This window comes from Myxine glutinosa, chromosome 8 (assembly GCF_964187855.1).
Source record: "Myxine glutinosa chromosome 8, kmMyxGlut1.1, whole genome shotgun sequence".
In the NCBI taxonomy this organism is placed as follows: domain Eukaryota; kingdom Metazoa; phylum Chordata; class Myxini; order Myxiniformes; family Myxinidae; genus Myxine; species Myxine glutinosa.
The window spans coordinates 90,398,211-90,425,744 of NC_136268.1; the positions used below are offsets into that span (position 1 = coordinate 90,398,211).

At 41.9% G+C, this 27,534-nt stretch overlaps 1 protein-coding gene across 1 annotated transcript in view; it reads left to right on the forward strand.

Moving 5' to 3' along the window:
• The first annotated feature begins 825 nt into the window (after positions 1–825).
• The window catches only part of LOC137418914 (toll-like receptor 5), a 140,923-nt gene continuing 114,214 nt past the window's right edge, over positions 826–27,534 (forward strand). The window contains exons 1-2 of the mRNA XM_078783485.1: positions 826–907; positions 10,236–10,350. Coding sequence (XP_078639611.1) covers positions 10,274–10,350 — 77 coding nt within the window. The 5' untranslated portion in view covers positions 826–907; positions 10,236–10,273. The remainder of the gene's footprint in view (positions 908–10,235; positions 10,351–27,534) is intronic.

Here is a 27,534-nt window from a genome sequence, read left to right on the forward strand (position 1 = left end):
CGCAGTGAAACTTGTTTCGTTGACGTGCGGAGATGGTGGGGGAGGAGGGTTTAAACGTTCGTTATTATTATTGGCAAATAATACTAATGTTATTATTGTTATTAATAGCCGGCGAAGCCGGTGTTGTCAATAAACGAGTACGTATTATGTTGAAAACCTGATTATGCCTTGGCTCGAGAATCCGAAGCGCAGTGGGCGCAGCCATCTTGCGTGGGCGGAAGTATGCATAACAAATTTAAAACGTTCATTAGGAGTTTCTTTCACCCGTCGTCGTTTGATTCACAATCTTATGCACCTCCGATGTATTAATAAAATAATTTAAGACCAACATCGGCCCGCACGGGCCTGGTTATCTTCAACAAAACGCGTCACCAAACACCGGACCCAATGAGAGTCGAGCATTTGCAAAAATCTGTCTAAAATGAAAGCGCTCAATGATGGGCGCCATCGACCGGATGCGGAAGTTTGCATAAAACAATTGCGAAAAAGTTCAATAGGAGCTTGTTTCACCCGTCGTTCTTTGATTCCTAATCTAATGAAACCTCTCATTAGTAATTAAAATACGTAAAGACCAACCTCGTTATCTTCAACGAAAATCGTCATCAAACACCAGAACCAATGAGGTTCGAGCATTTCAAAAAAGATTATTACGCGTTTCGGACGGTGAAAACGGCGGCAAATATTCTAAAATTGCCGAAGAATTATTTTTTAGAAATCTCGCGGCCGTACGGGATAGTTTTTCACGGCCAGAAATACGGTATAAGCGGTTTACATATTTAGTTTAGAAATACGGATAGTTTTTCACGGCCGGAAATATCCGAAGTTGAGACGGAATTCTTCACCGAATTAATCACTGCGGCGACGGGAATCACTGCGACGTCCCGACGTCTGCGACGCCGGGAACGAGGTTGGTGTAAAACAACCGAATCACGCGTAAGCATATGCTGCTCGAAATAGTTCTCATCATATGCTCAAATTTCCTAAGCTAAATCGTCATTGCTTTGGGCACTGTGAAACGTATCAAGTCACTCGCTTACTGCACAGCGAAAAAGTACGAGCACTTGAACAACGTGCTTTTCGACTCGATTCTGCAAAACGCCCGCCATGTCACTCGGTCAAAGCCAAAACGAGGAACAATGTTTCGCCTCCATTCTTCATCGCCACACCGACCTATCAGATCACAGATGTGGCATGAAGGACGACGTTTATGCTTAACCACGACATAAACATGATTCGACAACAGTCCGTGGTAACTTGAGAGAGGTTTTTACGTTGCACCAAGTAAAGCCATCGGATGTGACACCATTGTCTTCTTTTTGGGAATATACTGCAGTAGATGTCCCTGGTGATGGGTCATGTTTTTTTGAGGACTGTCTGCTCTTCTCTTTTACCAAGTCTTACCAGGTACGGTACCTACTACACCTACCTACTACCAACTACCTACCTACTTACTACCAACTACCTACCTACCTACTACCAACTACCTAACCTACTGATGCCATGGTGATGGGTAAAATAGTGGCAAGAGGTATGCAGATATTGGGGAGGACTGTCTGCTCTTCTCTTTTACCAAGTCTTACCATGTATGGTACCTACTACACCTACCTACTACCAACTACCTACCTACCTACTACCAACTACCTAACCTATTGATGCCATGGTGATGGGTAAAATAGTGGCAAGAGGTATGCAGGTATTGGGGAGGACTGTCTGCTGTTCTCTTTTACCAAGTCTTACCAGGTACGGTACCTACTACACCTACCAACTACCTACCTACCTACTACCAACTACCTACCTACCTACTACCAACTACCTACCTACCTACTACCAACTACCTAACCTACTGATGCCATGGTGATGGGTAAAATAGTGGCAAGAGGTTTTGGCTTCGCCGGCTCATTGCGGCTTTGCAGTCGGTACTAGTAGCCGGCGAAGCCGGTGTTGTCAATAAACGAGTACGTATTATGTTGAAAAGCCAGATTTTGCTGGATCCCTTGAGAATTTCGAAGCTTTGACGCACCAAATCGCTCAATGGAGGCCGCCATCTTGCGGATGCGGAAGTATGCATAACAAATTGAAAAAGGTTCAATAGGAGTTTGTTTCACCTGTCTTTGTTTGATTCACAATCTTATGCACCTCTAATTTGTAATTAAAATACTTTAAGACCAACCTCGGCCCGCACGGGCCTGGTTATCTTCAACGAAAATCGTCACCAAACACCGGAACCAATGAGATTCGAGCATTTGAAAAAATATTTCAAAAGCCAAATCACTCAATGGAGGCCGCCATCTTCCGGATGCGGAAGTATGAATAAAAAAATTGCGAAAAAGTTCAATAGGAGTTTGTTTCACTCGTCTTTGTTTGATTCACAATTTTATGCACCTCTAATTTGTAATTAAAATACTTTAAGACCAACCTCGTTCCCTGGGCCCACACGGGCCCTGGTTATCTTCAACGAAAATCGTCACCAATTACCGGAGCCAATGAGATTCGAGCATTTGAAAAAATATTTCAAAAAAGCTTTTTACCACATTTCGGATGCTGAAAACGGCGTCGAATATTCAAAAATTGACGAAGAATTATTTTTTAGAAATCTCGCGGCCTCAGGGGATAGTTTTTCACGGCCGGAAATATCCGAAGTTGAGACGGAATTCACCGAATTAATCAAGAAGGAAATTTTATAAATTTTAATCTCATCCAGAATGCAAATGGTGTCATTTTGAACTAGGTACGGTACCTACTACACCTACCAACTACCTACTACCTAACCTACTGATGCCATAGTGATGGGTAAAATAGTGGCAAGAGGCTTTGGCTTCGCCGGCTCATTGCGGCTTTGCAGTCGGGTACTAGTATTGTTAGATTAATTAATATATGCTTTGTTACAATGTCATCATTATTTTTGTTATTTATTTTTTAATTATAATGCAATGCTGTGGAAGGACATGTTAAGCTGCTCTATACACCTGAACTTGACGCGCGTTTAAAACATGGGAATTCTTCCGGATTATTTGTAGATAATTAGACTCTTCAACTCAACTTCAACAAGAAGTGTGTGACGTCATTCAACAAATGGAAATCGGGATGCGCAGTGAAACTTGTTTCGTATTTTACACAGTGAATAAATGAGTGGAAATCTTAATGAAATAAGGTTAATGCATATTATACCATTTGCATATAAAATGAAATGTAATCTACTACAGTCTTATTTTGTAACTTAATCCCAGGCCTTTCCAGCGAGAGGTCGAGTAATTATCCACTCTGCCAAGAGATCTCTCATGAACAATATGGCAGCATGGTGCCCCGAGAATCGTGGGGCCCCTGGGCAACTTGGGGCCCTTGGGCAACTGACCAGTGTGCCCATGCCTTAAGACGGCCCTGGTCGGGATCTGAGCCCAGGTATAGACGGCTTCGGTTCTCAGGTTGGAGGGAGGTGTGCGTACCTGTAGGCTATAGCCTGGGGCCAAGGCCATCCTTCCTCCACCACCAACGTCAATATAATAACAATAAGTTACCGAGTTACTCATTACACAAGGCACCATGATATATAAAAACGTCTCTGTATGACTGTACACTCCAGGCTACACTGTGTGTGTTCGAACACGGAAGAACTTGAGAATGAAAGTAAGTCCATTCGGAGAACAAAATGTTCAGAAGTGTGCACGTGCGCGTCAGATAAACCACGTGATGCTCTAACTCTGAAAAGTTTACCATCAGGTACACATTGGATGGATTTTGTAAAGAATTTTTTACAAAATAATTAAAAATGAAAAGCTGAAAGGTCTTAGGTCAATAAGTATTCAACCCCTTTGCTATGACACTCCAAATTGAGCTCCATTGCACCCAATTTCCTTTGATCATCCTTGAGATGTCTCTACAACTTAATTGGAGTTTAACTGTGGCCAATTCAATAGATTGGACATGATTTAGAAAGAAACATACCTTTCTATATAAGGTCCCACAGTTAACAGTGCATATCAGAGCAAAAACTCTACCATGAAATCCAAGGAACTATCCGTAGAACTCCGAGATATAATTGTGAGGAAGCATAGATCTGGAAAAGGGTATACAACAGTTTCGAGTGTGTTGAAAGTTCCTAAGAGCACAGTGAGCTCCATCATTAGGAAATGGAAAGAATATGGAACTACCCAGACTCTTCCTTGAGCTGTCCGTCCGACCAAACTGAGCAACCGGGCAAGACGGTTATTTGTCAGGGAGGTGACCAAGAACCTAATGACCACTCTGACAGAACTACAGAGTTACTTTGCTGATGTGGGAGAACCTGCCAGAAGGATAGCAATCTCTGCAGCACTTCACAAATCTAGGCTTTATCAGAGAGTGGCCAGACGGAAGCCACTCGTGAGAAAAAAAGCCCATGACAGCATGAGTGGAGTTTGCAAAAAGGCGCATGAAAGACTGAGAGAATGACGCAAAATATGCTGTGGTCTGATGAGATGACGATTGAACTCTTTGATCTGAATGCAAGGCACTACATCTTGTGGAAATGGAGCACAGCTCATCACCCATCTAACATCCGTACTGTGAAGCATGGCAGTGGCAACATCATGCTATGGGGGTGCTTTTCAGTGGCAGGGACTGGAAGACTTGTAAGGATCGAGGCAACAATGAATGGAGCCAAATACAGGCAAATCGTTGTGGAGAACCTGCTTCAGAGTGCAAAAGACCTTGGCCTGTGGCAATGATTTAGGTTCAAACAGGACAATGACCCCAAGCATACAGCCAAAGTAACATCGAAATGGCTTCAGAACAAGAACGTGAAAGTCCTTGAGTGGCCCAGCCAAAGCCCATAGTAGAATCCCATTGAGAATCTGTGGAAAGTCTTGAAGATTGCTGTTCACCGATGCTCCCCATCCAACCTGACAGGGCTTGAGCAATTGCCTCTATCCAACTTGACAGAGCAGAGCTTGAGCAATAACTTGATGGAGCGATATATATTAAAATCCAAATGTGCAAAGCTGATAGACACATACCCAAGAAGACTCAAAGCTGTAATCGCCACTAAAGTCACTTATACGGAGTATTGACACAGGGGGTTGAATGCTTTTGTAAATTAGATATTAATTTGTAAAAATTTAAAAAATTAAAAATCCACTTTGACATTGTGGGGTATTACCTGTATGTGTACATCAGTGACAAAAAATCTCAATTTAATCCATTTTTAATTCAGGCTGTAACACAAGAAAATGTGAAAAAGTCAAGGGGTGCAAATACTTTCTGACGGCACTGTACAACGAGGTGTATGACATTTGGACATCTTGAGTTAGATGCTGCACATGGAGTTTTACAAAATGGGTACTGCCAATTGATCAGATCCAGAGATGACGTAATCGACACAATTTATTAACTTCACATAATATGTGAATTAATACATACTAGGGCATGCCCGTACTATATCTATATCTAAAATTATATCCCCCCCCTCTATTTACATGAAATGGTTTGGTCCAAAGCGAACGGCTTGCGAGTACGGTGACAATCCCCCCCCTCTATTTACATGAAATGGTTTGGTCCAAAGCGAACGGCTTGCGGAGTTTGGTAAAGAAATCGCCATAGCGTGCCCAAACGCGCAGGAAAGCGAAAGAATCGCAAATTTAAGGAAATGCCCGTACTTCCGTAAGGAAGAGAAAAAAAATGAAAAGGAAAAACATTCCAAACCGCGAGGGAAAACAACACGGCACGTCGACACAACAACGTGTCCTGTGATTGGCCGTACGTGGCTGCCAGTAGCTGCCCCCCAAAAAAAGCTTTCACCGTCCGGCGACTGAATTTAAGGGGAAAAATAAAACGCTCTTCGCTTAAAACAACGCCCTTCGCTCTGACTGAATTGGGACAATGTTTTTATGTTTTTAATTGAATTACTATCCGTAATGGCGCACGCTCTCACGGGAGCTCCGGAAGGTCGTATATCGCAGTTACGATGAATCGCAAATTAGTTTTTATTAGTTTTAAAACATAGTTAACGCCAACATAGCGCCAACATAGTTTGCAAACGTGAAATAAATGAATACGCTCTCAAATGTGCCATCCGAGGCAGAGTGTGTTCGCCACGTTCGGCACACGCGATAGCTCGCTGCTCTCTGATTGGTTGAATCGTTTTTTGGACATAGCTCGGTAAGTAATTGTCCGATTAATATGAAACCTTGAAAAGGCACATCCTCGGGTCCCCAGCAATATACCTGGCAAGTTTAAAGTATATCGGACCCGTGGTTGTCGAGAAACAGCGGTCACAGACAAACAAACAAACAAACAAACAAACACACAGAGATTACTGGAATTATAGATAGACTAGGGCATGCCCGTACTATATATAAGCTAGGACGTGCCCGTACGTGGGTGCCCGTTCCTTGCCAAAAAAAAAAAAAAATTTGTGTAGGGGTGTGTGTGTGTAAACATCCTAGGGCGTGCCCGTACGTGGGTGCAAAAAAACATGCGTGCAAACAACAACAACAAAAAAAAACTTTGAAACCACGTGGCAGTAACGACCACAGAACCCCCCCCCCCTCTATTTACATGAATGGTTTGGTCCATTCGCAACGACCACAGAACCCCCCCCCCCTCTATTTACATGCAATGGTTTGGTCCAAAGCGAACGGCTTGCAGTGTTTGGTAAAGAAATCGCCATAGCTCGGTAACTACTTCTCCGATTAATATGAAACCTTGAAAAGGCACATCCTCGGGTCCCCAGCAATATACCTGGCAAGTTTAAAGTATATCGGACCGGTAGTTGTCGAGAAACAGCGGTCACAGACAAACATACACACATACACACATACAAACACACAGAGATTAATGGAATTATAGATAGATGCATGCACATGCGAAATACAGTTTGTAATATGTACTTCCACGTAATGAAAATGTGACTTTAAAACCTCAAAACTTACAACCCTGGAACTCCCCCCCCCCCCGCCACCCCCACCTTTTCCATGCACACTGCAAAAGGGAGGGGGGGGGGGGGCGAGGATCACAAACAGGAGAGAGTAGAGAGGGTAGGGGGGAGAGGGATTCGCTACTCACCTCGGAGCCCTCCTTTTCCGCCGGCACCTGCAAACTTTTTATTTCATTAGCAAACCCGACATCACGGTGCAAACACAGACTTTGTGCGGAATCCATTTCTTTCTCCGGTGATTTGTTCACTTTCTCTCCCGTCTCTTCAGCCCCAATTATTTATTTTTCCTCGACGATCGTCGGCACCCTTGACATTTTCTTTTCCAACTCGGCCTGCGCCGGCGCCCCCAAATTTTCTTTTCCAATGCGACAGTCGCCGGCTCCTCTACACCTCGCGTCGCGATTCCCATAGCCCCAGTCAATTTGGCTGTGCTCTGCTTTAATTTGCTCTCCGCGCGTTCCCCGCATCGCTTCACGTCGCGCACCACCGCAACCTTCCCGCTCAACCTGCGCCCAATGTCCTCCCCCCCCTTTTTCATGTCCCTCTTTGACTCTGCTATCATTTTTTCCATTTCACCACCCATTTTGTTTTCCAACCCCTTTTTCATTTCTTCCAATTCCCTGGTGGATTTGTCCGCCATTTCTTTCAATTCCCGGGTGGATTTGTCCCCCATTTCTTTCATGTCATCCCTTTGGGTGTCCATTTTACCCCCCCCCATTTCTTTTATGTCATCCCTTTGGGTGTCCATTTTACCCCCCATTTATTTTATGGCATCCCTTTGGGTGTCCATTTTACCCCCCATTTCTTTTATTTCTTTGCCCGTCTTGACCATAAAGGCCCTCATTTGTGCCATAAATAGGCCTCAATCCACTGGCACCGCAGGCTCGGCTGCCGACGCCACGTGCGAGGCACCGCCATTTTCTTCGCCAGCTGCCGCACCCTCATCAATTTCCTCCTCTACCACGTGCCCCTGTTGGCCCTGGGTCATCAATTCTACCTCTACTACCCCCACCTGCATTTGACCGTCTTGGCCAGCCATGGTACGAATTTAATTTGGTTTTACAACTAAATTTCGTCCACTCGTAATTTGGAGTGCGTGAAGCGCACTCCAGGTCCAATTATCTCACACTTACAGACACCAATTTTTTGCGGCCAATTTGTCCAAAAATTTTTTTTCAGGGTTCAAATCCCGCTCCTGACACCAATTTGTTGCGGATCTCCCGAAGCCCGTTCCCGTTATAAAGGGGGCATTAAACCCCTTTTTCCCCCTGGGTCTTCGGGTCCGCGAGGCCGAATCGCCACTTCCAGAGCAAATGTGAAAAAGGGTATCGGGACAACTTCGCACGTACCTTTAACCCACGCTGCCACGAAAGTGGGGACCGAACTTCGCACAAGCCACGCTTAATCGAGTACGACCGAGCGGTATGCGTATCACGTGACTCGCGCTGTTACTTTTATGGAACCCGATTCAAGCGTTTCTATTCGTACGGTCAAATCAAAGGAATAACACAATTGATTATTATTTACAATGATCAGGATGAAGGAAAGAGGATACAGAGCAGAAGCTTAATCGATCTTAACTAATACCCAGACACAGGGCCCACTCACGCACACGGGGAGAAGAAGAGAAGAAGTTCGCGCGCCAAGCGTGCTTTGCCATCGGTCGCTCCGGGGCAGCTCGCCCGGCGTGGCTCTCGGATGTTCACGGCACGTATACAGTCGAAGGCAGGCAGGAGGAGATCGCACGTCTGTGGCCCGGCACGGGTCGTCCTCTCGAGCGCATGATTAATACAGCGCAGGGCACAGGGCACGGGGAAAGTTCGTGTACAATCTCGATCACTGCAATTCAATGCACTCGTTCTGCGGCGCGTTCCCGTGCGTGCTCAAGCTCAAATCAACTCCACTCACTCTCACAGGGAACTTGAACTCGTCTCACAGAGAACTGTAACTCAGCACTTGAACTCACGATACTCTCTGGCTCTGAATGACGTGCACACGACTCTGACTCAGAACTCCAAACTCATCTGAGGTGCGGAGTAGGGTTTTATGGCTCTGCCCCGACCCTACTCAAATGTTCCAAAACCACACCTCTCATCGTCGTGGTTAGCCATTCCCCTCGAGCCTTGATTGGCGGCTCGTGCTTACCGACCGCTCCCTCCTGCAGTGCCTCCCTTCGGCCTCGCCAGACTTGTTCAGGCCTGCCACGTGGCATGCTATCGCCAAAAGAACCGCCCTACTCACGGGTCTGCTCAACGCAAAACTAACACAGGACAGGACTACGCTTACATTCACTAAGAAATAACTGAACTATCGCGAGGCTTCATGTTGTGGTGCGTCTACCTATGAGGGGGAATTATCCTTTATTCCAAAACCACAACAATATATATGCTGTATATTAACATCATCCTTATCTTCTCTGACATCTCCTTCAATACTCTCGGATGCTTATCCAGCCATAAAACTTTATCTTCTTTCGTCAATTCCAAGAAAAAAAGGAAGTAAGCAAATGATGCTGGCAGGCTGGACAGCCAGCTTAATGTCCATCCGTGGGCCCGGAATTAAAGGTGTGTGTGTACCTCTAGGCAACGTCCACAGGTTAAAGATGCGTGTGTGTACCTCCAGACAATCCTGCAAAGCCTTTACCACATTGGACTAAATAAAATAAAATATAACTTCTCTATTTCTTAAAATACATCGTTTTGGAGAAAAACGGTGACTTTTTATTAAAAAGGGGATTGTCAAGGGATGGTGGAGGCACACACAGACTAACCCTAACACACACACACACTCACAGACACACAGACACACAGACACACACATACACACACAGACTAACTGGAACGCACACACACACTCACAGACACAGACACACGTACACAGACACACACACACACACACACACACACACACACACACACACACACACACACACACACACACACACACACACACACACACACACACACAGACTAACCCTAACACACACACACACACACACACACACTCACAGACACACATACACACACACACACAGACTAACCCTAACACACACACACTCACAGACACACAAACACATACACACATGTACACAGACACAGACGCAGACGCAGACGCACACACACACACGGCTGTCTTACAGTATCGATAACTGAATGCTCTACAATGCAGCACCTCCGACTATCTTCACATTTGATGACGGTTTAACTCTATTCAAAGCGCCCTCTTTAGTATTCTCATATTGCTGTCCCCATCTCAACTAGCGACTTTTTTTCCTCAACATCGTTTTCCCCACTTACCTCCTCTTCTCGACATCATTTCTTGACAGGCTGGTGCAAACACTTATTCCGTGAATATGGTCCCTTGATGTACATTGTGCCGCTACTCTTCACCTGCTGCACTGCATTACCCTGCCGCTTCCACCAACACACGGCTGATTGCAGGTGCGTTTTCCGCAAATGTCTTCTCTCCATTTTGTGCCACCCTTATTTTGCTTTTATTAATTAAAATTACCCAGTTGAGTCCTCCCTCTTCATGAGTATGTAATAGATGAACGTTTCCCTTGCCTACAACCAACCACGTTGGAACTAGAGCAACAACATTAAAACCACATTGTACTGGCAACATTTTTTATGTTCATAGCTTGGACAACTCAATGTCCTCTTGCTAAAGTGAGATTCGAAATAATACTCACCCGTGTTGTGAAATTGAATTTAATTTCAGTTGCGCAAAGGTTTAACGACTTGGGATTGTAAGATATCCACTTAACTGCAAGTTAACCATGCTTTTTTAATTCTCAAATTTATCATGTGTTTTAGAAACGCACAGCATGAATTTGGCATGCAGCAGCAATGTCATTACCTCCGAATGTGGTTAGAGGTTATGTTTTAACGCCTGTCTGTCTGTCTGTCTGTTTGGCTGTTTGTGGACAGGATATCTCAAAAAGTCGTGCACGGATTTGGATGAAACTTGGTGGGCAGTTTGGGTGTGTGTCAAAGACAAATTGATTAGATTTTTAAGAATATCCAAATCCGGAACCGATAATTTTGTACACCGCTCCTTTCCTATTCCATCTCCAGCGCTGCGTGACGTCATCCCCGGGCACCGAAGGGGCTGGTGATGACGTGCACTGAATGGGAGTACTCAGTTTTACTCCGTTTTTTTTTTTTTGTTGTTAGTTTGTCCGGGGGATATCTCAGCCATCCTTTGAGCGAGGAAGCTAAAATTTGGCCACAATAGTGAGCATGTGCTTTGGAAAAAACATTATATTTATTTATTATTAATCAGTTAATTGATTAATTACTTAATTATTATCGATTTATTAATCACTTATTTATTTTCTTTCTCATCTGGGCAGTATCTCAGGCCAAATTATTAATAATTAAATTATTTTATGATTAATATTTATTTATTTTAATTATTAATTATTAATTTTCTTTCTCATCTTGGCAATATCTCAGGCACCTTTTGAGCTCGAAATCTGATATTTGGACATGACAGTAACCAAGTGATTTGGGCGTAATTCTTTTTTTTTTTTAACGACTAATCAATTAATCGATTAATTATTTAATTATTCGATTAATTAATTAATTGCTTTTCATTTATAAGCATGTCTATGTAACAGCGACACCGACTGGTTCATCAGTCATGACTACTGGTATTCTGAATGCCCCTTGGTTGCCTCATTCACCAGAAGCTTTTTGTGCTGCACCCCTCAAGGCAACTCACAGCAAAGAGCAATTCACAGCAAAATAATTAATTTTCAAAAAGTCACATCTTTGGTTGAACCAGTGGTGGTTTTGGTATGCTATGAGCCAATTGATTAAGAAATGAATTACTTTATGAACACTATTTATTTATTTTAGTTGTGCAATTCATCAATTATTGCACACATCTCCCACGAAATACTGTCTCTATGTGCTGCACACAACAACACAACAACAGGCATTTTAAGGCCACTTTCCCTGCTAAAGCGGGGGTTAGCCTTGCGGGCCCCATGACAATGTTCTCCATTTTGCCCTATTTTCTGCATCTCCTCTTGTTAACCCCCTTGCCCGCATTTCTTCTTCCACCACCGTTAGCCAAATCTTTCTCAGTCTTCCCCGACCTATACGCATGCTGCATGGAGCATAGAGGATACTATTTATTTGTTTGGCATAGGGATGGTGTACTTTGAATGTACCTGTACTTGCTTATTTTTTGATGAATCAATTAATTGATGAATTACTTAATTATTCGCGATTTATGAAATACTTCTTTATTTTCTTTCTCAACTGTGTAATAAAGCATTCAACTCTCGTTTTGTGGTTTTGTGGTTTTTGCAAAAAGTGGTTTTGCAACCCCAACACAAGTGCGACAAATGGTTTTCAACGCCAGTTCAGGTGCGGAAAGAGTTTTTTGCATCAATAACACAAGTGCGAAAAGTGGTTTTGCAACACTAACACAAGTGTAAAGAGTGGTTTTCAACACGAGCACAATTGCGATAAGTGGTTTTGCAACACTAAGACAAATGCGAATTGTGGTTTTCAACACAGGCGCAAGTGCAAAAAGTGGATTTGCAACACTAACACAAGTGCGAAAGTGGTTTTGCAACACTAACACAAGTGCGAAAGTGGTTTTGCAACACTAACACCAGTGCGATAAGTGGTTTTCAACACCAGCTGAAGCACGGAAAGTGGTTTTTGCAACAACAACACAAGTGTGAAAAGTGGTTTTGCAACACAAGCACGAGTGAGAAAAGTGGTTTTGCAACACTAACACCAGTGCGATAAGTGGTTTTCAACACCAGCTGAAGCACGGAAAGTGGTTTTTGCAACAACAACACAAGTGCGAAAAGTGGTTTTGCAACACTAACACAAGTGTGATAACTGGTTTTCAACACCAGCTGAAGCACGGAAAGTGGTTTTTGCAACAACAACACAAGTGTGAAAAGTGGTTTTGCAACACAAGCACGAGTGAGAAAAGTGGTTTTGCAACACTAACACAAGTGTGATAAGTGGTTTTCAACACCAGCCCGGGCGCGGAAAGTAGTTTTGTAATACTAAACGAAATGCGAAAAGTGGTATTCAACACTAGCACGAGGGCTGAAAGTGGTTTTCAACGGCAGCAGAAGTGTGGAAATTGGTTTTTGCAACACTAACACAAACGCGAATAATGATTTACAACACTAGCACGAGTGCGGAAAGTGGTTTGCAACACTAACACAAGTGTGGAAAATGGTTTTCAACACCAGCACAAGTGCGATAAGTGGTTTTGCAACACGAACCCAATTGCGAAAAGTGGTTTTCAACACCAGCACGAGTGCAGAAAGTGGTTTTCAATGCAAGCACAAGTGTGGAAATTGGTTTTGCTACAATAACAAAAGTGTGGAAAGTGGTTTTCAACACTAGCACAAGTGCAACAAGTGGTTTTGCAACACTAACCCAATTGCGAAAAGTGGTTTTCAACATTAGCACGAGTGCGGAAAGTGATTTTCAATGCCAGCACAAGTGTGGAAATTGGTTTTGCAACACTAAGACAAATGCGAATTGTGGTTTTCAACACCAGCGCAAGTGTGAAAAGTGGTTTTCAACACCAGCGCAAGTGCAAAAAGTGGTTTTCCTACACTAACACAAGTGCGAAAGGGGTTCTGCAATACTAGCTCAAGTGCGGAAGTGGTATTCAACGCCAGCAAAAGTGTGGAAAGTGGTTTTGCAACACTAACACAAGTGCAAAAGTGGTATTCAATGCCAGCACAAGTGCGGAAAGTAGTTCTGCAACACTAGATCAAATGCGGAAAGTGCTTTTCAACACAAGCACAAGTGCAAAAAGTGGTTTGGCAACACTAAAACAAGTGCAATAAGTGGTTTTCAACGCCAGTACGAGTGCGGAAAGTGGTTTTTGCAACAATACCACAAGTGTGAAAAGTGGTTTTGGAACACTAACACAAGTGTAGAAAGTGGCTTTCAACATGAGCACAAGTGCGATTAGTGGTTTTGCAACACCAAGACAAATGCGAATTCTGGTTTTCAACACTAGCGCAAGTGCGAAAAGTGGACTTGCAACACTAACACAAGTGCGAAAAGTGGTTTTGCAACACTAACACAAGTGCGAAAGTGGTTTTGCATCACTAACAGCAAGTGCGATAAGTGGTTTTCAACGCCAGTACGAGTGCGGAAAGTGGTTTTTGCAACAATAACACAAGTGCAAAAGTGGTATTCAATGCCAGCACAAGTGCGGAAAGTAGTTCTGCAACACTAGATCAAATGCGGAAAGTGCTTTTCAACACAAGCACAAGTGCAAAAAGTGGTTTGGCAACACTAAAACAAGTGCAAAAAGTGGTTTGGCAACACTAAAACAAGTGCAATAAGTGGTTTTCAACGCCAGTACGAGTGCGGAAAGTGGTTTTTGCAACAATAACACAAGTGCGAAAAGTGGTTTTGGAACACTAACACAAGTGTAGAAAGTGGTTTTCAACATGAGCACAAGTGCGATTAGTGGTTTTGCAACACCAAGACAAATGCGAATTCTGGTTTTCAACACTAGTGCAAGTGCGAAAAGTGGATTTGCAACACTAACACAAGTGCGAAAAGTGGTTTTGCAACACTAACACAAGTGCGAAAGTGGTTTTGCATCACTAACAGCAAGTGCGATAAGTGGTTTTCAACGCCAGTACGAGTGCGGAAAGTTGTTTTTGCAACAATAACACAAGTGCGGAAAGTGGTTTTGCAACACTAACACAAGTGCAAAAGTGGTATTCAATGCCAGCACAAGTGCGGAAAGTAGTTCTGCAACACTAGATCAAATGCGGAAAGTGCTTTTCAACACAAGCACAAGGGCAAAAAGTGGTTTGGCAACACTAAAACAAGTGCAATAAGTGGTTTTCAACGCCAGTACGAGTGCGGAAAGTGGTTTTTGCAACAATAACACAAGTGCGAAAAGTGGTTTTGGAACACTAACACAAGTGTAGAAAGTGGTTTTCAACATGAGCACAAGTGCGATTAGTGGTTTTGCAACACCAAGACAAATGCGAATTCTGGTTTTCAACACTAGTGCAAGTGCGAAAAGTGGATTTGCAACACTAACACAAGTGCGAAAAGTGGTTTTGCAACACTAACACAAGTGCGAAGGTGGTTTTGCATCACTAACAGCAAGTGTGATAAGTGGTTTTCAACGCCAGTACGAGTGCGGAAAGTGGTTTTTGCAACAATAACACAAGTGCGGAAAGTGGTTTTGCAACACTAACACAAGTGGTCAAGTGGTTTTCAACACCAGCTCGAGTGCAGAAAGTGGTTTTGCAACACTAACACAAATGCGAAAGTGGTTTTGCAACACTAAAACAAGTGCGATAAGTGGTTTTCAACGCCAGTACGAGTGTGGAAAGTGGTTTTTGCAACAATAACACAAGCTCAAAAAGTGGTTTTGCAACACAAGTACGATTGAGAAAAGTGGATTTGCAACACTAACACAAGTGTGATAAGTGGTTTTTAACACCAGCACAAGTGCAAAAAGTGGTTTTGCAACACTAACACTAGTGTGAAAGTGCTTTTGCAACACTAACACAAGTGCGAAAAGTGGTTTTCAACACTGGCACGATTGCTGAAAGTGGTTTTCAACGACAGCAGAAGTGTGGAAATTTGTTTTTGCAACACCAACACAAATGTGAATAATGGTTTACAACACGAGCACAAGTGCGGAAAGTGGTTTGCAACACTAACACAAGTGTGGAAAGTGCTTTTCAACACGAGCACAAGTGCAATAAGTGGTTTTGCAACACCAACCAAATTGCGAAAAGGCGTTTTCAACACAAGCACGAGTGCGGAAAGTGGTTTTCAACGCCAGCATAAGTGTGGAAATTGGTTTTTGCAACAACCACACAAATGCGAATAATAGTTTACCACACTAGCACGAGTGCGGTACGTGGTTTGCATCACTAACACAAGTGTGGAAAGTGGTTTTCAACACGAGCACAAGTGCGATAACTGGTTTTGCAACACAAACCCAATTGATAAAAGTGGTTTTCAAACCAGCACGAGTGCAGAATGTAGTGTTCAATGCAAGCACAAGTGTGGAAATTGGTTTTGCAACAATAACACAAGTGTGGAAAGTGGTTTTTGCAACAACAACACAAGTGCAAAAAGTGGTTTTGCAACACTAACCCAATTGCGAAACGTTGTTTTCAACATTAGCACGAGTGTGGAAAGTGGTTTTCAATGCCAGCACAAGTGTGGAAATTGGTTTTGCAACACTAAGACAAATGTGAATTGTGGTTTTCAACACTAGCGCAACTGCGAAAAGTGCTTTTGCCACATGAACACAAATGCGAAAAGTGGTTTTCAACACTAACACAAATGCAAAAATTGGTTTTCAACACTAACGAAAGTGCGAAAAGTTGTGTTCAACACTAGCACAAGTGCGGAAAGTGGTTTTGCAACACTAGCTCAAGAGCGGAGAGTGGTTCACAATGCCAACACAAGTGCGAAAAGTGGTTTTGCAACACGAACACAAGTGAGACAAATGGCTTTGCAACACTAACACAATTGCAAAAAGTGGTCTTTGAACACTAACAGGAGCGAGAAAAGTGATTTTCAACACTAGCAGAAGTGCAAAAAGTGGTTTTCAATGCCATCACAAGTGCGGAAAGTGGTTTAGCAATACGAGCACATGTGTGAAAAATGGTTTTCAATGCCAGCACAAGTGTGCACAGTGGTTTTGCAACACTAACACAAGTGCAAAACGTATTCAATGCCACCACATGTGTGGAAATGGGTTTTGCAACACGAAGGCAAATGTGAATTGTGGTTTTCAACACAAGCGCAAGTGCAAAAATTGGTTTTGCAACACCAACACAATTGCAAACAGTGGTTTTCAACACTAACACAAGTGAGACAAATGGTTTTGCAACACTAACACAATTGCAAAAAGTGGTTTTTGAACACGAATAGGAGCGAGAAAAGTGGTTTTCAACACTAGCAGAAGTGCAAAAAGTGGTTTACAATGCCATCACAAGTGCGAAAAGTGGTTCTGCAACACTAGATCAAGTGCGGAAAGTGGTTTTCAACACCAGCACAAGTGCGGAAAGTCGTCTGCAACACCAGGTCAAGTGCGGAAAGTGGTTTTCAACACAAGCACGAGTGCTGAAAGTGGTTTTCAACACCAGCATAAGTGTGGAAATTGGTTTTTGGAACACAAACACAAATGCGAATAATGGTTTACAACAGTAGCACGAGTGCGGAAAGTGGTTTGTAACACTAACCCAATTGCGAAAAGTGGCTTTCAACACCAGCACGAGTGCGGAAAGTGATTTTCAATGCCAGCACACGTGTGGAAATTGGTTTTGCAACACCAAGACAAATGCGAGTTGTGGTTTTGCAACCCCAACACAAGTGCGATAAGTAGTTTTCAATGCCAGTACGAGTGCGGAAAGTGGTTTTTGCAACAATAACACAGGTGCGAAAAGTGGTTTTGCAACACTACCACAAGTGTAGAAAGTGGTTTTCAACACGAGCACAATTGCGATAAGTGGTTTTGCAACACTAAGACAAATGCGAATTGTGGTTTTCAACACAAGCGCAAGTGCGAAAAGTGGATTTGCAACACTAACACAAGTGCGAAAGTGGTTTTGCAACACTAACACAAGTGTGAAAGTGGCTTTGCAACACTAACACCAGTGCGATAAGTGGTTTTCAACGCCAGTACGAGTGCGGAAAGTGCTTTTTGCAACAACAACAAAAGTGCGAAAAGTGGTTTTGCAACACTAACACAAGTGTAATAAGTGGTTTTCAACACCAGCTCGAGCACGGAAAGTGTTTTTTGTGACAACAACACAAGTGCGAAAAGTGGTTTTGCAACACAAGCACGAGTGAGAAAAGTGGTTTTGCAACACTAACACAAGTGTGATAAGTGGTTTTCAACACCAGCACGGGCGCAGAAAGTCAGTTTGCAATACTAAACGAAATGCGAAAAGCGGTATTCAACACCAGCACGAGAGCTGAAAGCGGTTTTCAACGGCAGCAGAAGTGTGGAAAGTGGTTTTCAATGCAAGCACAAGTGTGGAAATTGGTTTTGCTACAACAACAAAAGTATGGAAAGTGGTATTCAACACAAGCACAAGTGCGACAAGTGGTTTTGCAACACTAACCCAATTGTGAAAAGTGGTTTTCAACATTAGCCTGAGTGCGGAAAGTGGTTTTCAATGCCAACACAAGTGTGGAAATTGGTTTTGCAACACTAAGACAAATGCGAATTGTGGTTTTCAACACTAGCGCAAGTGCGAAAAGTGGTTTTGCAACACCAAACCAGGTTTGCAACACTAACCCAATTGCGAAAAGTGGTTTTCAACACTAGCGCATTTGCAAAAAGTGGCTTTGCTACACTAACACAAGTGCGAAAGTGGTTTTGCAACACTAACACAAGTGCAAAAAGTGGTATTCAATGCCAGCACAAGGGCAGAAAGTAGTTCTGCAACACTAGATCAAGTGCAGAAAGTGCTTTTCAACACAAGCACAAGTGCGAAAAGTGGTTTGGCAACACTAACACAAGTGCGAGAAGTGGTTTTCAATGCCAGTACGAGTGCGGAAAATGGTTTTTGCAACAATAACACAAGTGCGAAAAGTGGTTTTGCAACACCAAGACCAATGCAAATTCTGGTTTTCAACACCAGCGCAAGTGCGAAAAGTGGATTTGCAACACTAACACAAGTGCGAAAAGTGGTTTTGCAACACTAACACAAGTGCGAAAGTGGTTTTGCAACACACAAGCACGGAAAGTGGTTTTCAACACCAGCATAAGTGTGGAAATTGCTTTTTGCAACACCAACACAAATGCGAATAATGGTTTACAACACCAGCACGAGTGCAGAAAGTGGTTTGCAACACTAACACAAGTGTGGAAAGTGGTTTTCAACGCCAGCATAAGTGTGGAAATTGCTTTTTGTAACACCAACACAAATGCGAATAATGGTTTACAACACCAGCACGAGTGCAGAAAGTGGTTTGCAACACTAACACAAGTGTGGAAAGTGGTTTTCAACACGAGCACAAGTGCGAAAAGTGGATTTGCAACACTAACACAAGTGCGAAAAGTGGTTTTGCAACACTACCACAAGTGCAAAAGTGGTTTTGCAACACACAAGTGCGATAAGTGGTTTTGCAACACTAACTCCAATTGCGAAAAGTGGTTTACAACACCAGCACGAGTGTGGAAAGTGGTTTTCAATGCAAGCACAAGTGTGGAAATTGGTTTTGCTACAATAACAAATATGTGGAAAGTGGTTTTCAACACTAGCACAAGTGCGACAAGTGGTTTTGCAAAACTAACCCAATTGTGAAAAGTGGTTTTCAACATTAGCACGAGTGCGGAAAGTGCTTTTCAATGCCAGCTCAAGTGTGGAAGTTGGTTTTGCCACATTAAGACAAATGCGAATTGTGGTTTTCAACACAAGCACAATTGCGAAAAGTGGTCTTGCAACACTAACCCAGTTTCGCAACACTAACCCAATTGAGAAAAGTGGTTTTCAACGCCAGCACAAGTGCGGAAAGTGGTATTGCAATACTAGCACATGTGTGAAAAGTGATTTTCAATGCCAGCGCAAGTGTGGAAAGTGGTTTTGCAACATCAACAAAAGTGCAAAAAGTGGTTTTCAACCCCAGCATAAGTGTGGAAATTGGTTTTTGCAACACTAACACAAATGCGAATAATGGCTTACAACAGTAGCACGAGTGCGGAAAGTGGTTTGTAACACTAACACAAGTGTGGAAAGTGGTTTTCAACATGAGCACAAGTGCGATAAGTGGTTTTGCAACACTAACGCAATTGCGAAAAGTGGTTTTCAACACAAGCATGAGTGCGGAAAGTGATTTTCAATGCCAGCACATGTGTGGAAATTGGTTTTGCAACACCAAGACAAATGCGAGTTGTGGTTTTCAACACTAGAGCAAGTGCAAAAAGTGGTTTTGCTACACTAACACAAGTGCGAAAGTGGTTCTGCAACATGAGCTCAAGTGTGGTGTTTAGTGTTGCAAACCACTTTCCACACTCGTGCTAGTGTTGTAAACCATTATTCGCATTTGTGTTAGTGTTGAAAAACCACTTTTCGCACTTGTGTTGGTGCAGGAAACCACTTTTGCACTTGTATTAGTGTGGAAAAAACACTTTTTGCACTTGTGATAGTGTTGAAAAAACACTTTTTGCACTTGTGTTAGTGTTGAAAAACCACTTTTCGCACTTGTGTTGGTGCAGGAAACCACTTTTGCACTTGTATTAGTGTGGAAAAACCACTTTTCGCACTTGTGTTAGTGTTGAAAAACCACTTTTCGCACTTGTGTTAGTGTTGAAAAACCACTTTTCGCACTTGTGTTAGTGTTGAAAAACCACTTTTCGCACCTGTGTTGGTGCAGGAAACCACTTTTGCACTTGTATTAGTGTGGAAAAACCACTTTTCGCACTTGTGTTAGTGTTGAAAAACCACTTTTCGCACTGGTGTTGGTGAAGGAAACCACTTTTCGCACTTGTGTTAGTTTTGAAAACCCACATTTCGCACTTGTGTTAATGTTGAAAATCCACTTTTCGCATTTGTGTTGGTGCAGGAAACCACTTTTGCACTTGTATTAGTGTGGAAAAAACACTTTTTTCTCTTGTGATAGTGTTGAAAAACCACTTTTCGCACTTGTGTTAGTGTTGAAAAACCACTTTTCGCACTTGTGTTGGTGCAGGAAACCACTTTTGCACTTGTATTAGTGTGGAAAAAACACTTTTTGCACTTGTGATAGTGTTGAAAAACCACTTTTCACACTTGTGTTAGTGTTGAAAAACCACTTTTCGCACTTGTGTTGGTGCAGGAAACCACTTTTGCACATGTATTAGTGTGGAAAAAACACTTTTCGCACTTGTGTTAGTGTTGAAAAACCACTTTTCGCACTTGTGTTAGTGTTGAAAAACCACTTTTCGCACTTGTGTTGGTGCAGGAAACCACTTTTGCACTTGTATTAGTGTGGAAAAAACACTTTTTGCACTTGTGATAGTGTTGAAAAAAGACTTCTTGCACTTGTGTTAGTGTTGAAAAACCACTTTTCGCACTTGTGTTGGTGCAGGAAACCACTTTTGCACTTGTATTAGTGTGGAAAAACCGCTTTTCGCACTTGTGTTAGTGTTGAAAAACCACTTTTCACACTTGTGTTAGTGTTGAAAAACCACTTTTCGCACTTGTGTTGGTGCAGGAAACCACTTTTGCACTTGTATTAGTGTGGAAAAACCACTTTTCGCACTTGTGTTAGTGTTGAAAAACCACTTTTCGCACTTGTGTTGGTGTTGAAAAACCACTTTTCGCACTTGTGTTGGTGGAGGAAACCACTTTTGCACTTGTTTTAGTGTGGAAAAAACACTTTTTGCACTTGTGATAGTGTTGAAAACCCACTTTTCGCACTTGTGTTAGTGTTGAAAATCCACTTTTCGCACTTGTGTTAGTGTTGAAAAACCACTTTTCGCACTTGTGTTGGTGCAGGAAACCACTTTTGTACTTGTATTAGTGTGGAAAAAACACTTTTTGCACTTGTGATAGTGTTGAAAAACCACTTTTCGCACTTGTGTTGGTGCAGGAAACCACTTTTGCACTGTATTAGTGTTGAAAAAACACTTTTTGCACTTGTGATAGTGTTGAAAAACCACTTTTCGCACTTGTGTTAGTGTTGAAAAACCACTTTTCGCACTTGTGTTGGTGCAGGAAACCACTTTTGCACTTGTATTAGTGTGGAAAAACCACTTTTCGCACTTGTGTTAGTGTTGAAAAACCACTTTTCGCACTTGTGTTAGTGTTGAAAAACCACTTTTCGCACTTGTGTTGGTGCAGGAAACCACTTTTGCACTTGTATTAGTGTGGAAAAACCACTTTTCGCACATTGTGTTAGTGTTGAAAAACCACTTTTCACACTTGTGTTAGTGTTGAAAAACCACTTTTCGCACTTGTGTTGGTGCAGGAAACCACTTTTGCACTTGTATTAGTGTGGAAAAACCACTTTTTGCACTTGTGTTAGTGTTGAAAAACCACTTTTCGCACTTGTGTTAGTGTTGAAAAACCACTTTTCGCACTTGTGTTGGTGCAGGAAACCACTTTTGCACTTGTATTAGTGTGGAAAAACCACTTTTCGCACTTGTGTTGGTGTTCAAAAACCACTTTTCGCACTTGTGTTAGTGTTCAAAAACCACTTTTCGCACTTGTGTTGGTGCAGGAAACCACTTTTGCACTTGTATTAGTGTGGAAAAACCACTTTTCGCACTTGTGTTAGTGTTGAAAAACCACTTTTCGCACTTGTGTTAGTGTTGAAAAACCACTTTTCGCACCTGTGTTGGTGGAGGAAACCACTTTTGCACTGTATTAGTGTTGAAAAAACACTTTTTGCACTTGTGATAGTGTTGAAAAACCACTTTTTGCACTTGTGTTAGTGTTGAAAAACCACTTTTTGCACTTGTGTTGGTGCAGGAAACCACTTTTGCACTTGTATTAGTGTGGAAAAACCACTTTTCGCACTTGTGTTAGTGTTGAAAAACCACTTTTCGCACTTGTGTTAGTGTTGAAAAACCACTTTTCGCACTTGTGTTGGTGCAGGAAACCACTTTTGCACTTGTATTGGTGTGGAAAAACCACTTTTCGCACTTGTGTTAGTGTTGAAAAACCACTTTTCACACTTGTGTTAGTGTTGAAAAACCACTTTTCGCACTTGTGTTGGTGCAGGAAACCACTTTTGCACTTGTATTAGTGTGGAAAAACCACTTTTCGCACTTGTGTTAGTGTTGAAAAACCACTTTTCGCACTTGTGTTAGTGTTGAAAAACCACTTTTCGCACTTGTGTTAGTGCAGGAAACCACTTTTGCACTTGTATTAGTGTGGAAAAACCACTTTTCGCACTTGTGTTAGTGTTGAAAAACCACTTTTCGCACTTGTGTTAGTGTTGAAAAACCACTTTTCGCACTTGTGTTGGTGCAGGAAACCACTTTTGCACTTGTATTAGTGTGGAAAAAACACTTTTTGCACTTGTGATAGTGTTGAAAAACCACTTTTCGCACTTGTGTTAGTGTTGAAAAACCACTTTTCGCACTTGTGTTGGTGCAGGAAACCACTTTTGCACTTGTATTAGTGTGGAAAAAACACTTTTTGCACTTGTGATAGTGTTGAAAAAACACTTTTTGCACTTGTGTTAGTGTTGAAAAACCACTTTTCGCACTTGTGTTGGTGCAGGAAACCACTTTTGCACTTGTATTAGTGTGGAAAAACCACTTTTCACACTTGTGTTAGTGTTGAAAAACCACTTTTCGCACTTGTGTTAGTGTTGAAAAACCACTTTTCGCACTTGTGTTAGTGTTGAAAAACCACTTTTTGCACTTGTGTTCGTGTTGAAAAACCACTTTTCACACTTGTGTTAGTGTTGAAAAACCACTTTTCACACTTGTGTTAGTGTTGAAAAACCACTTTTCGCACTTGTGTTAGTGTTGAAAAACCACTTTTTGCACTTGTGTTGGTGCAGGAAACCACTTTTGCACATGTATTAGTGTGGAAAAACCACTTTTCGCACTTGTGTTAGTGTTGAAAAACCACTTTTCGCACTTGTGTTAGTGTTGAAAAACCACTTTTCGCACTTGTGTTGGTGCAGGAAACCACTTTTGCACTTGTATTAGTGTGGAAAAAACACTTTTTGCACTTGTGATAGTGTTGAAAAACCACTTTTCGCACTTGTGTTAGTGTTGAAAAACCACTTTTCTCACTTGTGTTGGTGCAGGAAACCACTTTTGCACTTGTATTAGTGTGGAAAAAACACTTTTTGCACTTGTGATAGTGTTGAAAAACCACTTTTCGCACTTGTGTTGGTGCAGGAAACCACTTTTGCACTGTATTAGTGTTGAAAAAACACTTTTTGCACTTGTGATAGTGTTGAAAAACCACTTTTCGCACTTGTGTTAGTGTTGAAAAACCACTTTTCGCACTTGTGTTGGTGCAGGAAACCACTTTTGCACTTGTATTAGTGTGGAAAAACCACTTTTCGCACTTGTGTTAATGTTGAAAAACCACTTTTCGCACTTGTGTTAGTGTTGAAAAACCACTTTTCGCACTTGTGTTGGTGCAGGAAACCACTTTTACACTTGTATTAGTGTGGAAAAACCACTTTTCGCACTTGTGTTAGTGTTGAAAAACCACTTTTCGCACTTGTGTTAGTGTTGAAAAACCACTTTTCGCACTTGTGTTGGTGCAGGAAACCACTTTTGCACTTGTATTCGTGTGGAAAAACGACTTTTCGCACTTGTGTTAGTGTTGAAAAACCACTTTTCGCACTTGTGTTAGTGTTCAAAAACCACTTTTCGCACTTGTGTTGGTGCAGGAAACCACTTTTGCACTTGTATTAGTGTGGAAAAACCACTTTTCGCACTTGTGTTAGTGTTGAAAAACCACTTTTCGCACTTGTGTTAGTGTTGAAAAACCACTTTTCGCACTTGTGTTCGTGGAGGAAACCACTTTTGCACTTGCATTAGTGTGGAAAAAACACTTTTTGCACTTGTGATAGTGTTGAAAACCCACTTTTCGCACTTGTGTTAGTGTTGAAAATCCACTTTTCGCACTTGTGTTATTGTTGAAAAACCACTTTTCGCACTTGTGTTGGTGCAGGAAACCACTTTTGTACTTGTATGAGTGTGGAAAAAACACTTTTTGCACTTGTGATAGTGTTGAAAAACCACTTTTCGCACTTGTGTTGGTGCAGGAAACCACTTTTGCACTTGTATTAGTGTGGAAAAACTACTTTTCGCACTTGTGTTGGTGGAGGAAACCACTTTTGCACTTGTATTAGTGTGGACAAAAACACTTTTTTGCACTTGTGATAGTGTTGAAAACCCACTTTTCGCACTTGTGTTAGTGTTGAAAAACCACTTTTCGCACTTGTGTTAGTGTTGAAAAACCACTTTTCGCACTTGTGTTGGTGGAGGAAACCACTTTTGCACTGTATTAGTGTTGAAAAACCACTTTTTGCACTTGTGTTCGTGTTGAAAAACCACTTTTCGCACTTGTGTTGGTGCAGGAAACCACTTTTGCACTTGTATTAGTGTGGAAAAACCACTTTTCGCACTTGTGTTAGTGTTGAAAAACCACTTTTCGCACTTGTGTTAGTGTTGAAAAACCACTTTTCGCACTTGTGTTGGTGCAGGAAACCACTTTTGCACTTGTATTGGTGTGGAAAAACCACTTTTCGCACTTGTGTTAGTGTTGAAAAACCACTTTTCACACTTGTGTTAGTGTTGAAAAACCACTTTTCGCACTTGTGTTGGTGCAGGAAACCACTTTTGCACTTGTATTAGTGTGGAAAAACCACTTTTCGCACTTGTGTTAGTGTTGAAAAACCACTTTTCGCACTGGTGTTGGTGAAGGAAACCACTTTTTGCACTTGTGTTAGTGTTGAAAACCCACTTTTCGCACTTGTGTTAATGTTGAAAATCCACTTTTCGCATTTGTGTTGGTGCAGGAAACCACTTTTGCACTTGTATTAGTGTGGAAAAAACACTTTTTTCTCTTGTGATAGTGTTGAAAAACCACTTTTCGCACTTTGTGTTAGTGTTGAAAAACCACTTTTCGCACTTGTGTTGGTGCAGGAAACCACTTTTGCACTTGTATTAGGGTGGAAAAAACACTTTTTGCACTTGTGATAGTGTTGAAAAACCACTTTTCGCACTTGTGTTAGTGTTGAAAAACCACTTTTCGCACTTGTGTTGGTGCAGGAAACCACTTTTGCACATGTATTAGTGTGGAAAAAACACTTTTCGCACTTGTGGTTAAGTGTTGAAAAAACCACTTTTCGCACTTGTGTTAGTGTTGAAAAACCACTTTTCGCACTTGTGTTGGTGCAGGAAACCACTTTTGCACTTGTATTAGTGTGGAAAAACCACTTTTCGCACTTGTGTTAGTCAAAACCACTTTTCGCACTTGTGTTAGTGTTGGAAAAACCACTTTTCGCACTTGTGTTGGTGCAGGAAACCACTTTTGCACTTGTATTAGTGTGGAAAAAACACTTTTTGCACTTGTGATAGTGTTGAAAAAAGACTTCTTGCACTTGTGTTAGTGTTGAAAAACCACTTTTCGCACTTGTGTTGGTGCAGGAAACCACTTTTGCACTTGTATTAGTGTGGAAAAACCGCTTTTCGCACTTGTGTTAGTGTTGAAAAACCACTTTTCACACTTGTGTTAGTGTTGAAAAACCACTTTTCGCACTTGTGTTGGTGCAGGAAACCACTTTTGCACTTGTATTAGTGTGGAAAAACCACTTTTCGCACTTGTGTTAGTGTTGAAAAACCACTTTTCGCACTTGTGTTGGTGTTGAAAAACCACTTTTCGCACTTGTGTTGGTGGAGGAAACCACTTTTGCACTTGTTTTAGTGTGGAAAAAACACTTTTTGCACTTGTGATAGTGTTGAAAACCCACTTTTCGCACTTGTGTTAGTGTTGAAAATCCACTTTTCGCACTTGTGTTAGTGTTGAAAAACCACTTTTCGCACTTGTGTTGGTGCAGGAAACCACTTTTGTACTTGTATTAGTGTGGAAAAAACACTTTTTGCACTTGTGATAGTGTTGAAAAACCACTTTTCGCACTTGTGTTGGTGCAGGAAACCACTTTTGCACTGTATTAGTGTTGAAAAAACACTTTTTGCACTTGTGATAGTGTTGAAAAACCACTTTTCGCACTTGTGTTAGTGTTGAAAAACCACTTTTCGCACTTGTGTTGGTGCAGGAAACCACTTTTGCACTTGTATTAGTGTGGAAAAAACCACTTCGCACTTGTGTTAGTGTTGAAAAACCACTTTTCGCACTTGTGTTAGTGTTGAAAAACCACTTTTCGCACTTGTGTTGGTGCAGGAAACCACTTTTGCACTTGTATTAGTGTGGAAAAACCACTTTTTGCACATTGTGTTAGTGTTGAAAAACCACTTTTCACACTTGTGTTAGTGTTGAAAAACCACTTTTCGCACTTGTGTTGGTGCAGGAAACCACTTTTGCACTTGTATTAGTGTGGAAAAACCACTTTTTGCACTTGTGTTAGTGTTGAAAAACTACTTTTCGCACTTGTGTTAGTGTTGAAAAACCACTTTTCGCACTTGTGTTGGTGCAGGAAACCACTTTTGCACTTGTATTAGTGTGGAAAAACCACTTTTCGCACTTGTGTTAGTGTTGAAAAACCACTTTTCGCACTTGTGTTAGTGTTCAAAAACCACTTTTCGCACTTGTGTTGGTGCAGGAAACCACTTTTGCACTTGAATTAGTGTGGAAAAACCACTTTTCGCACTTGTGTTAGTGTTGAAAAACCACTTTTCGCACTTGTGTTAGTGTTGAAAAACCACTTTTCGCACTTGTGTTGGTGGAGGAAACCACTTTTGCACTGTATTAGTGTTGAAAAAACACTTTTTGCACTTGTGATAGTGTTGAAAAACCACTTTTTGCACTTGTGTTAGTGTTGAAAAACCACTTTTCGCACTTGTGTTGGTGCAGGAAACCACTTTTGCACTTGTATTAGTGTGGAAAAACCACTTTTCGCACTTGTGTTAGTGTTGAAAAACCACTTTTCGTACTTGTGTTAGTGTTGAAAAACCACTTTTCGCACTTGTGTTGGTGCAGGAAACCA